Here is a 13,661-nt window from a genome sequence, read left to right on the forward strand (position 1 = left end):
TGCTCCTCACGATGATTTCCTTCACCGTTAGAGCAAGTAACATTGATTGCTTAAACGTACAATATAACTCCAAAGAGTGGCGTGCCCGGGATCCAACCTCCAACCTCCCGAATAGGAGGCGGACGTCTTAATCACTAGGCTATCACGGCTCTAGTTATTAACTTACTTAATTAACTCTAGGTAAGTACGCGACAGGTCGCGATGGCAATCGGGGTATGAGGAGGGGGGAGCCCCGCACACCCGCACGTCACACGCGACGATTTCGTAGAATTTGCGCTACTATCTATAGGCGCTTATTTAATTTTGCGTAATATTTTGTAGGTAGGTACTAAGTGTGTCTTAGAAACCTATCTATACTTGTACAAGTTGTTAATACCTGCTCTTTAGAACTTGAACTTAGCCCTGAGGCTGTAGATTATAAGCTCGCAGATTATAGATAATTATTATGCTAAGCTTATTTTCATTGTTAGGTAGATAGGTACCTACTCAAGTTGCAAATAACACCTTATTTAGGTAGAGATGTTTGAAGTACAGGTCCCGCTTTTTACTTTGATGTACTAATGTTACGTGACAGCATACGTTGTTTTATTTTGATCATATCATTTTTTATCTCGACTTTATCTTGGGTTAGGTAACTCCAACAAATCATTAAAAATTGAGAAATTATTATCCTTATCTTAATTATATGTATTTTTTTTTTTTTTTTTAATACATTAAAACTTAAAGCTAGCCTTATCTAATTACTATATAAATCATGACCGCGTGGAATGGTGCCAAGAATACTGGCTGCATTTCCGCGCTGGACAGCCAGGCTGATATATGTTTGTAGGTTTTTACCTATGTTCGTATTGTTATGTATCACGGCGATAGTCTCGCCGTGCCAAAAAATTCGATACAAACTCTATGGGCCTATCTCCACAGGGCCATAATATCGCGGCGATAGTTTGTACCTATCGAATTTTGTCACACGGCGAAACTATCGCCGCGATTCTCTCGTCTGTGGAGGTGACGCCTAAGTCATGTTAAGATAATAATATGGTTACCAAATAATCTTTAAATAAGGGAAAAACTGAGTGTGAAAATTAACCAAGTTCTTTCTTTGCAGCGAATACTACGGACCTTGGGGTGTTGGATCCGTCGCTGTATAAAGCCGACTGTCTCGTTGAAGATCAGCTCTGGCCGGAGGGGCATGTTGTAAGTTAAGATCTTATAGACAAAGCGAGAAGGAAAGTGTTTAAAGCAACTCCTAAAAATTGTAATTCAAGAAATAATTGTATGAAGACGTCTACATAATAAATCTGCTACTTTTTAGGATTCCTAAAAATGATCAGCAGACACTCAGTCAACCAAATCAAAGTGGGCGCAGTATATTAGATTTTTTCAGCATTTTTTATTTAAGTATTCTCGAGTGGCATAGAAAAGAAAGCTAAGTAATATTGTAGGGAGACCTCCCTACAATGTCAAGTTGTAGGATAGTCTAGGCCCGTTAGGTCTTAGAAGTCGTTATACTAAGTAATTAAAGAGTGCTATCTAATATTTTATTTGTCACAAGGGTCGCGTGTGGTTCACTTTGAAGTACGAATCTGGGACCGAGCGGCTCCAGGTGCATATATTGAAGGTGAAACATCTACCCTCACGCACCCCGGCACTGGCCAATGCGTGCGACCCATACATAAAGTAAGTAATCTAGTGTAAGTTAGTTAAAAGTTAATTATTCACAAAGTATCCCGGGGGTTGGGCCTTATGTACTATGTAGCCAACTCGCAGACCCTTTTAAAAAAATATGTTAGGCCAAATTATTATAATTTGTTACAAAGGCAGCTGTAATAACTTTTGTGTTTCAAATGTATTTTCGATTAATTTTAATTGACGTTTGCAAATTAGAAAATTAAAATAAAATAGGTGTATTTTCGACTAAGAATTACGTAGATTAGTAGCAAAATTTATTCTAATAGGTATAAGTGGTCCTCAAAAGATGAAAATGTACATACCAAGGAATCTTTAGCCGCGAGTAAAATCGTTTGCGTTTCTCAATTTTAGAAAAAACAGCTCCATTCGTAAAAATATTTACTTAAGTTCATAAAATTATTTTCCACGTTTTGTAGAGCCGTTGAAGTAGGTATGTGAAGTGTTTTCACATTTTGCAATAAAAGTTAAGATGTGGATCTGACTCGGTTTGAAAAATTCTCTGAATCAACCCGAGAATATTTAATTTTAAACCTATAAGCTTTTTCCATTTAACTAGATTTTTAAGTACTTTAAAAAAAAGCAATGACCAATTTTGATTAACTTCGACTGAAGTTAAACTGAATTTGGATACATATTTGCGACACCTTGCTTCGTTGTTGAAATTTTCAATACCTATGTAATTTGATTGTATTTTAATACTAGAGGATGCCCGCGCCTTCGTCCGCGTGGGTTTAGGTTTTAGAAAATCCCGTGGGAACTCTTTAATTTTCTGGGATAAATAGTAGCCTATGTCCGTCCCTGGGACTGTACCAAATTTAATTAAAATCGTTTAAACTCCGTTGAGCCATGAAAGGACGGACAGACACACTTTCGCATTCATAATATTAGTATGCATTTATAGTATGAATTAATTCTTGTATTTACCTCTACATAAAGGCAATTGATTTCTCAACAGCTGCTATTCGTCATAAATAAAAAAATCACACACTTCCAACAGACTTCCAATTTTATTACTCAAATTTTTAAATACGATGTCGACTACAACTATATCAAAATGCAACATTATAATTACTGTGTAGGACGTTGTTCCCGGGATTTTAGCATAATTAAATAAGCTGAGCTTGAGACTATTGTTGTTTATTGAGCGTGTCGCAATCAAGAACGCTATTTACTTGAAGCTACGTGTGCTTCAGAGCGTGAGACAACGGGAAGTGAAAAGATACTAGAGGGCCATTAGAGGGCCGACTCCATTAATCAAATTGAGACAATTTTATCTTGAAAGGCCCCATGGGGAAAGTTACTTAAATTATTACAGGAAAATTTAACATGCTCAGAAACCTGCGGTGTAATTTTGTTAATATAATAATATGTAATACTAGCTGAGGCCCGCGACTTCGTACGCGTGGATTTAGATTTTTAAAAGTCTTAAGGGCACTCTTCGATTTCAGGGTTAAAAAGTAGCCTACTTATAGCTATATCCGTTTACGGGATGCAAACTATCTCAGTAGCAAATTTCGTCAAATGAATGGACCGTGAAAAGCTAGCAGACAGGCTGACAGACACTTTCGCATTTATAATATTGGTATGGTCTATGGATAATATATTAGGTACAGGCATAACTAAGTTGGTTTCTGCGGTAGTGGAGCAGTGCAGGAGGGGTGTCATGACGTGATTCGAGAGCTCAGTGATTCGTCAACGTCACTACCGCAGGAGCCTCCTCAGTTAAGCGCTATACCTATAGTACCTAATAGCAACAATGATTAGTACCTTATTTAAAACTTTGTATTTTGGGTAGGATCCAGTTAATGCCTGACGAAAGAAGAGTGCTCCAAACGAAACAAAAGAAGAAAACCTGCAACCCATTCTTTGACGAGACATTTGTGTATCAAGTAAGTGCAAAAAAATATGATTTTCTTATTTTCTTTTCACCCTATCAAAAGAGCTCGATCCGGCAAACATCATTGTTTTCATTGCGAGATAGGCTTGCGCTTGATGACAATAGTGTTTAATAAAAAGCAATGGTCTAAGGTCTAAGTTGGAGCACGGTTGCCTATAAAATACCTATTCACTCTTGCCTTGAAGGTATTTTGGTAATACATAGCAGGAAACCTCCGGAAGGGTATTCCACATAATATTAGGTAATAACGTTTTGTATTAGAAAAGTTAAGAAAAAAGCTAGTAGTTAAATAAAATTTGCTACTTGTTATAAACTTTTGTTAAACTGTTTAAATATTCAAGCCTGAAACCAAACAATACCTAATAGCAGCGCGGTGCGATGCCTTTATATTTTACTTGCTTTAAATTAAAATTAAAATATTATTTACTTGAAAATTCCCTATTATAACATTCAGTGACCTTTCGCATAATTTTATAAAACAAGAGGTGCATTCCGAAGTAGACAAATTTAGACAAGTTAGTAGTTAGTACAAGTTAGTAGACAAGTTAAAGTTTAACATCTGTTTTAATTGAAATATGAAAACTTTATGCGTGCTTTTGAGATTACATACTAAGGTACTGTACATAATAATATGTAGTTCATCTGATCTGTAGGCGATATGATTTTTAAAGAATATGTGCCATATTTTTAACATAACAATTGTTAGGTACCCTTATTAATTTTATATTTCCGCTCTATCTTTTTTTTATTCACTATATAATAGGTGTACCTATGATTGAACACGATCACACCTGATGGGAAGTGACTTGTGGTAGAAGGTGCCTATTCACTCTTGTTTTAAAGATACCCGGATTATAATTGGTGGGCACCTTAGCCTGGTTATGTAGTCTGGTATAACTTAGCGTAGAGTTTGTGCTTATCAGTAAGTAAATGGAATTTGGATCCGTGACCTTCAAGCAGTCCGCTTACCTCCTAAAGCCACTGAGCTATTATGGCTGTGGCCTTTGCCCAACGGTGGTAAAGCAAAACAATTACAATATATTGTGTCATTTTCCTAAATTTCTTATTCAATAACGTGATTTAACAGATCCCACCTGGAAAATTGGAGACATTAACTCTCAAATTATCAGTACTGGACATAGGGAGAGTCGGGAAGAACAAGCAACTTATTGGTCACATCGTCTTGCCGCTAAGTGAACTGGAAGGGATAGCGCCGGATGAGGAGCCCCAACTTTACAAATTGGATATTGAAAAGGTACAGTACCCGTAGTATAAGATTTTACGTCTCACCAAACGTTGATAGAATTCAAGAATCGAAACAAAATAACATCAAAGTAAAATGAACCTAAAGAGCCTTGAATTGAAGTCAAAAATTCAATGCTACTGATTTTAATTTCGCAACGTTTCCGCTTGGAGCGCTGGCTGTAGATGTGTAGACAAACTTGAGCTTATATTACAAAAAAAAATAAAAACCGACTTCGTTACACAAACACTAAAAATTGAAAAATAATTTAATTTATTACCGAATATATTATGTATACAAGAGTTAATATAGTTCCATTATAATACTTTTTGGTGCCGGTGCCAATTAGCTTTAGCTGCGCGAATCGTCTAGACTTCATATTTTTATGGGACTCCACAATGTATGTATGTATGTATATACTTTATTGCACCACAGAAACACAAATGACAGGTTACAAAAAGAAATCTTAATAAGTAGGTACAAAAAGGCGGTCTTATCGCTAAATAGCGATCTCTTCCAGACAACCTTAACGCTAGGGAAAAAACGAACAAATGGACAATGGGAGGTGGTGTAAAATAAACCTAAATACCAATAGCTAAATAAACTAAACCATATAATAAGAATATAAAATACATATTGTTAATACACTAATACATACAAATAAAGTATAATAGACATACATAAGACTACATAGATATATATACACATATAGATTTAAATAATAAACTATGCCGTTACTGATGATAGCAAAGAGATAGGTAATGATCTTTGACGTCAATTTTAAATTTGTTAAGGGATTCAGCACGATGGATTTGCGAGGGAAGCTCGTTCCATAAACAGATAGCAGTGACCGTGAAGGAATTCTTAAAGTATTTTGTCCGATGTGTAGGTGGCGCTAGAATGAGTTTTCCCGCTGATCGTAAAACTCTATCTGGTCTGTCATGGCCTAGAAATTTGAAATTTTCTTTTAAATAACTTGGAGTCATTGGATTGAACAATACACAGTACAGAAGAGAAACAATGTGCAGATTCCGGCGAAAGCGAATGGGTAACCATTTGAGCTTTGAACGAAATTCGGAGACATGGTCATATTTGCGCAAGCCAAATATAAACCTAATAGCAAGGTTTTGAATTCGCTCAAGTTTATTAAGTTGGTCCTCGGTTAAATCAATGTAGCTTGCGTCTGCATAATCGAGAATAGAGAGCAGTAAAGATTGAGCTAACATAATCTTAGTAGGAATGGGAAGCAAAGAACGTAGGCGCCTGAGAGAACCCATGGCAGCAAAGGTCTTTCTACTGAGTTCCTTTAATTGATGAGACCACGAGAGAGTAGTGTCCAAGTAGACACCGAGATTTTTCACAGTAGCACTATAAGGTATAACAACACCATTTAATGTAAGTATTGGTAGATTATCCCAATCAACCCTCGAAATCAAGCCAGCACCACCAATAATAATAGCCTGGGATTTACAAGGATTCACTTTTAAACCATAACTCTTACTCCATTCACTGACAGCCGCCAGGTCCCTATTAATAGTACAAATAGCAGAGGGCAAGTCTTCGAGAGTTGACTGAGTGTACACTTGGAGATCGTCTGCGTACATGTGATAGAGAGAAGTAATGATTTGGGAAATTGAATTAATGAAGATAGCAAAGAGTAAAGGAGACAACACGCCACCTTGAGGAACCCCAGCACGCAATTCGCACCAAGATGAAAACATACCTTCGATGCGAATACGCTGCCGCCGCCCACTGAGGTAACTCTGAAACCAACCAACCACTGATGGAGATATGTTAATGGAACGTAACAGACTCAGCAAGATGTCAAAATCGACGGAATTAAATGCATTGCTAAAATCCAGCAATACCAACACAGTGAGCTGTTTATTATCCATGCCCCGTCGAATGTCGTCGGTGACTTTTACTAGCGCTGTAGTCGTACTATGGCCCGACCGGAAACCAGACTGAAGGGGATTTAGAAGGCAATTTCTGTTAAGGAATAGGTACAATTGGTGGAAAACTAGCTTCTCAAGAACTTTAGATAGAAATGGGAGAATTGAAATAGGGCGAAATTCAGAAAAATGTGAGGCATGAGCCTTTTTTGGGAGAGGAATAATTTGAGCACTTTTCCAAGCTTCAGGAAATTTAGACGTTGAGATAGATACATTTAAAATATGTGTTAGAACAGGAATAACAACGTCAAGGATAGGTAAGATCATATTACGACTAACGCTATCATCACCCACGGCATTAGACGAGACTGATAATATGTTCTTTTTAACATCACATTCAGTGAAAGGATTGAAATTAAACGGTTGATAATCAGGAGCTGGCATAGATGAAAGAATACTCAGAGTGCGATCCTTATCTGAGTTATCGATTGTACTAGCTGAAGTAAAATGTTTATTAAGGAGATCAATATCAATATTCTGATGAGGCGAACTAGGGGATGCTTTACCAACTCCAAGAGATTCTAGAAATTTCCAAACTTTGGCAGGGTCGCCGTTTTCGACAGATTTGTGAATGTGGCGTCGTTGTGCGTCACAATGGCACCTCATTGGCACCGACCCCAAAAAATATTACTATGGAACTATATTAACTCTTCTATACATAATATATTCGGTAATAAATTAAATTATTTTTCAATTTTTAGTGTTTGTGTAACGAAGTCGGTTTTTATTTTTTTTGTAAAAAAATTTTATTTCACAATTTTTAGTGGCTCCATGGAATTATGCTATGACTGGTTAAAAATCTACTGTTTACTAAGCTATTACACTGATCGCGAGCAATTTACTCTTATCCGTTGAGGAGTTCCAGTATCTATCTTCGAAGATGTTCATCAGATCTTCACCAAATTGAAATGGGACCAACTTTGAAGTATACCCTTTCAAACAAAAAAGAATTTTCAAAATCGGTCCAGGCGTTTTCGAGTAATCGGGGAACATACATAAAAGATGCCGACGAATTGAGAACCTCCTCCTTTTTTTGAAGTCGGTTAAAAAAGGCATTTAAGATCCAGTTTACTATAACACGGAAGTATTTCGACTCTCGAATTCTAGCAACGTTTGATGAGACGTAAAATCTTATACTACGGGTACAGAACTTTCCAAGATTTCTCATAGGAATCGAATGAGGACGGAGAAAAATGTGGGAGGCAAAAGTTATAAGATAATTAAAAGGCTCTTTGTGCATTGTTGGATAAATTTGCCTGTAAAAATTTTCAATGATTTCGTTTTTATTAGAAAAGCTTCGGACCAGGTTAGGACAAAAAAACGCGCGATGGGACTAGGTATGTCGAAAGCGTTTGTTTGAAAAATGACTGTTGAATGATTGACGAATGATTTGGACTGACGTCCGTCATACAGCTAACCATACATTGTCATCATAAACCAAACGTGTATACAATATTTCTGTTCAATCGGTTGAAGATATCTTGGCCATCTTTAGAAGTCGGCCATATTGGATTTAGAGTGACGTCATTATATTTTTCGAGTTATCCTCAGCAAGCTCTTTCATTTAATACCATATTGTACGAGTGCATTAAAAAAATTTCATACAAAAGGGTTTTCATATAAAATTTCATCTCCTATTTTAACCATTTAGGGGTGTTTTTATAAAAAGAAATCATGTCATAATATTATCAAGATTTTCCCCTTAGTGGTTTATAGATCATTCAGTCATACAGAACATTTTTTTTGGGTCAGTATGTAGGTAGTATTTTAAAGATGTACAGAAGATTCACAATGTTAAAATATTGGAGTGCGATAGCTTCATACAATTCGTTGTCTAATTACGAATAGTTAACGATTTCAGTTTTCTGTCTAACCGCCATACGTCGCTAGCGTGTCTCTTGTATGAATATAACCACAATTACTTCAATACTTACAAGAAAATTCACTCGTATTTCAACTCGACGAGACAGTGAAATTGCACATTTTAGATTAAAATAAGATTTATTTATTAAGTTACACAGTAACCAGAATGTGCAGAAACCTGTAAAACTTAATTAAACTTCAGTGCTAAAGAGTAGGTATCTGAGCCGCGGTGACAAAAGAAAAACCGTAGATTGTTAAACATATCTCCGCCTACGACACTTTTTAGCTTTATTGTTTTTTGTGACATCGCCCACCCAGAGCCACTCTGACAACTAATTTAACTACTTATTACCGACACCTCTTTATTGAAATCTATCCACCCATAGGCTGCATTTTTTTTTTGGTATTTTCGATATAGTACGCGACAAGTCGAGATGCCACGCAAACTAGTTGGGGATACCCCGCACAACCACATAGGCTTCGCGCTAACTCGGTGCGGGACAGCGCGGGTGACGTGCGGGTGTGCGTTGCAACCCCCCCCCCCCCCCCCCCCTCAAATTCCGATTGCCATCTCGACCAGTCGCAAACTATAGGTACACCCAAAAACACATTGCCCTTCTTCTGATACAATGAGTAAAAAATAGGAGATTTTTTGAGCGAAAAAATTAAGCTATTTTAGCTTCAATTTCTCGTCAAAAATTAAAATAGTCCGTCCGCTTAGCAGGAAATATTATATTTAACAAATAAAATTAGACCCAATTTAATCCCTTCATAATTTATATATATAATATCTGTCCCGGCTTTACTCACGTGTTTAGTCGACACGACGACTATTATACATGATTTATATATAATGGAAATCACTCACGATAGTTTAATTAAACGCTTTCATAATTTGTTTGTAGGAGGTGCAGGATCCAACGTCGGATTTAGGTGAAATTCTAGTATCGCTGCTTTACAATGAAAATCTGCATCGACTCACTGTAACGGTCATAGAAGCACGGAACCTGAAGGTAACGAGGGTAATTTGACGTGTACTAATAAAGATTCTACTTTAAGTTTCTTCACATATTATCGCCAGCTAAATTGACTGCTGTTTCAAGCAATATATTTAAAAAAACATTGAGCTACAAGAAATTTTGTCCCGCCTTTGAGGACAGACGCTATATTCTTATACAAGCCGATCGATCGAACGCCTTATGCTTCAGCTCGCCCCAAGTGATGCTGACCTTTATTACCCTATCTATTAAAAATAGTATGCCACCACGTTTGTTTTCACCGTCCACGTTTTACTTTGGCCTTACGGGTGCCAGTCCAACGCCTGCCTAGGTATAATAATATGGTCGGGTGCACGTCTTAAAGTATGCCCGATCCAGTTCCATTTCGGCGTCGGTTTTGTAGTCCTACGGGTTGTTCATTCATGGCATAGCCTCCACAAATCTATGTTAGAAATGACTTTCAGTCAAAATGTCCTGAAGTTATTATCAAATCCTGAAAGGATCTGCTACTAAGTCTCTTGGATTTTTCTCAGTAGCGTTTTTGTTTTCAAATTGATGGTATCAATGGGAAGGTCTCGTCGGTTAAAAGAGTCTGTGAAGAAGGCCTTCAGACAATAAACATTGTGATATGTTTCTATTTATATTCATTAGTATTAAAAGTAAGTACGTAATTAAAGAACTAACGAAGCCTCAACTTATCTCCTATAGCTGGATCCTTCCTCAAGTAGAAAGGAGCTTGTAGCAAGAGTAACCCAAGAGCGGGCATGTCGAGGAGTTCGAGCGCGTAGAACTGCTGCAGTGGAAGTGTCAGAGGAAGGCACTGCTCAAATATCCGAATGCTTCAACTTCAGACTACGGGCTGACGAACTTCACACCACCAGCGTCACTGTACAGGCTCTGCAACCACACTCCGTTTATGCCAAAGGTAGATATTTAAATGTTAATTGTGTATACCCGGCGGCAATCAGGCGATGATAGCCTATACTAGGGCCATTACGAACGTGTGAACTGGGCCACAACAATAAGTTAATAAGATAAACAATAATATGTTCACCAAGAATCACAATTTTCAAGTCCATCATAATAAGTGTCAAGTAATCTTGAAACCATCAAGGAATCGTTGAACAAGACATCTCGTTGCATTTTTTATTTCCGACACTCAGCTTGCATCCGAGAAAGTGCTCCTTAAGTACATTATTTTTCTTTATGATGGCTATCATAACTCTGCGCTTGCGAAACATTTTTAATCTCCCTACAAAGGAAAACCAGACCTTTGTATAATTTAAAAAAATGTATAATTTCATTTTCTTGCCATATTCACAAAAAATTTCAGCGATATTAACTTTACTTTTAAATCTTTTTTACGTTGATATCGCGTTTCAATATAGAACCGGAACTATGAGGCCACGATGCTAATATAATTATGGTGGCTGCTTTCAACAAACACATGCAGGATTTATCCAAAAAACCTTTTTTACTTTTTTTACAAAGTTATGTAGGGACCTACGTAAGACGAACTGATATTAAATTACTTCTGCCCATTAGATTTACGCAGGTAAAACTAACTTTTAATTTAATAGTGATATTCATTTCAGATCGTCTTCTGGGCAAGTTCGTTCTAGGATCATACATGTTCGCCAGAGGGCGAGCGTTACAACATTGGAACTCGGCCATCTCCAGCCCCATGGAACAAGTCCAACAGTGGCACCCACTGACAAACTAAACCGATCATGCCAAACTATAACCGATTCCCTTAGATGTAAGTTTTAAAACCTATTCGTATGCCTCACGTAGACGAACAAAGAACGAAGATCACTAAGATTATTTAAACTGCATTATTCTATTCAAAGAAGATTTTATTTGATAAAGTGGACATAGGTTCAGCTAGGTGGTCCGAAAAGGCATGGAATAGAATTACTACGAAAGAAAAAGGAACTTTGTATGATGAAATACCACATGCAATATCTTTTATGCACTATCCAGAAAAAAATAGCACATATCGAATACAGTTTTCTTAGGATTTCATTTATTCTAGGTAATTTGGTTAAAATTGTGTATTTGGTTAAATGCTGTATTAATTTCTACAGATCGTACGTTATAGAGTTACTTGCATAGGAATAAGTATCTTAAAAGGATAAGATTCCCGTTCTTCTACGTGAGGTACATACTACATTATGGTCGACTACGTGACGGACAACTAGGTGCTCTAATTGCCATCCCGCTGCCCTTTAGGCATGCCTAAGGCTTTCCACCCTCGTCAGTTTGTACTAAATGTATTTCACTTTGATATGCACAAGCAGCTAGTCTCAGAGAGGCTCGATTAAATATTCAGAAACACTTACTTTATGCTTGTTTCAATCGAACTTAACATAATATGGCTTGTAATACAAGAAACTATAGAGCAAATACGGATTTGAATCTACAACCAACATACCCCTTTCTTACCCATAGCCATAGCCCATTCATCACTTACCAATAATAATTACCACCAGGTGAGATTGCAGTCAAGGGCTAACTCGTATATGAATAAAAAAGAAAAAACGTTTCAAATTTTCGGTGGTAAACTTTATTTAATGTAGATGGTACATTTCATTTTAGAAACTGTACATTGATCAAGTTTTTAAAATATCATTAGTTATTATAAGTATACCTATCTACGTGATGTATTTTTAAATTATATAAATATTTAAATATAGCTTTTCTATGACCTTAACTTAGTTGTCCGCTGAAGTCAGCGCACAACCGATATAATAAAGATGTTCTATTATTTATTTATCAATATTATAGAAATAGGTAGTTTCTTAACCTTTCTAACACCTGTAAAAAACAAAATTTATATCAACACTATCAACAATAAATGTAATTTATGGAACCTATTGTCAACAATAATAATTATATAATTTACTTTGAAGTGATAGTGTCTTCCGCAGATATCACAGTATGACTGTTCGTCCAATTCCCGGAATATGTAGTATGCCTGCTTGGTACAATAATTCCCCAAATAACATATTTCTGGAACGTCTGGTCTGCCTGCTAGGCACCCTAAAAAAGAAATTTAAAATTATTGAAATTCTAGAATACCTTAAAATTTAAGTGAATTTTAAAATTTACATCTAATTTGGGAACATCTTGCAAAACATCTTAAAGAAATCTAATTTAAAAAATACTTACCTTGAAAAAGATGTTTTGTAATTGCTCTTGTTACTGAATTGGACATACGGGGAAATCGGTACAAGCAGGCAAATTAGACATAACATATTGGGCAGTCAGAGAATTGAACCTTTTTTTTTTATTCAGAAAAAAATAAGGTCCAATCCTTCTGGGCCATTAGGCTTGATCTCTGTTGCATTGCAATCTTACTTTTGTAAGCAAAGCAAAATCTTTCAAAAATATCATCGAGAAAATCTTCCTGTCCTGGACTATCAATTTTGAGGCAACTACTGATGATTACATTTTCTAATTTTCTATTTATTATTTAAAACTCATAAAATCTTATTTAAATAATTAACAGCTTAGTTAAAATATTAAAATATAATATTATGCATTGTGAATTTCAGAACTTATTTACTTCGTAATAAAAAGATTTTATTGAAAACTATATTTAAAATAAGAGTATTTTACACTAGTATAATATAACACCAATTCCAGAACACTAATAAACATAATCACTAATAAACTAGTCAACAAAAAATTATATCATATTATTATTATACAAATTAAAAATATATCCTATTATTATTATTATAAAATGTATGTAATAGTATAATTTCGATAATGTGCAAACAAAGAAATAAAGGGTGTAACGTCAAATTGGCGATGAAGTTGTGTTTTATTAAGCCAATAATAATAAAAATAAACCGATATTTCAGGACATTTAGATCATAATTGGGTTTATTCGTACTTGTTTACTTCAAACAAACGTAGTTTGACTCTCATTTGACCAAACTTTGTGGATACGTTCTAGGAACTGGTTTCTGTGTCTGTAATTTTCCCGAATTCCGCTAAAATATTTTGTTTTA

The 13,661-nt window shown here is 35.9% G+C and overlaps 1 protein-coding gene across 3 annotated transcripts in view; it reads left to right on the forward strand.

Annotated features, from left to right (window-relative positions):
• The window catches only part of LOC117991211 (synaptotagmin-15-like), a 69,121-nt gene extending 55,670 nt beyond the window's left edge, over positions 1 to 13,451 (forward strand). For 2 of the 3 annotated variants that reach the window (XM_069504926.1, XM_069504927.1), the window contains exons 6-12: positions 1,106 to 1,194; positions 1,553 to 1,677; positions 3,485 to 3,578; positions 4,674 to 4,841; positions 9,550 to 9,666; positions 10,351 to 10,567; positions 11,238 to 13,451. In XM_069504926.1, coding sequence (XP_069361027.1) covers positions 1,106 to 1,194; positions 1,553 to 1,677; positions 3,485 to 3,578; positions 4,674 to 4,841; positions 9,550 to 9,666; positions 10,351 to 10,567; positions 11,238 to 11,365 — 938 coding nt within the window. In that variant the 3' untranslated portion in view covers positions 11,366 to 13,451. The remainder of the gene's footprint in view (positions 1 to 1,105; positions 1,195 to 1,552; positions 1,678 to 3,484; positions 3,579 to 4,673; positions 4,842 to 9,549; positions 9,667 to 10,350; positions 10,568 to 11,237) is intronic. The other variant, XM_034978761.2, reaches the window with a different exon arrangement.
• The last annotated feature ends 210 nt before the right edge of the window (positions 13,452 to 13,661 follow it).

Source organism: Maniola hyperantus, chromosome 19 (genome assembly GCF_902806685.2).
Source record: "Maniola hyperantus chromosome 19, iAphHyp1.2, whole genome shotgun sequence".
NCBI lineage: Eukaryota > Metazoa > Arthropoda > Insecta > Lepidoptera > Nymphalidae > Maniola > Maniola hyperantus.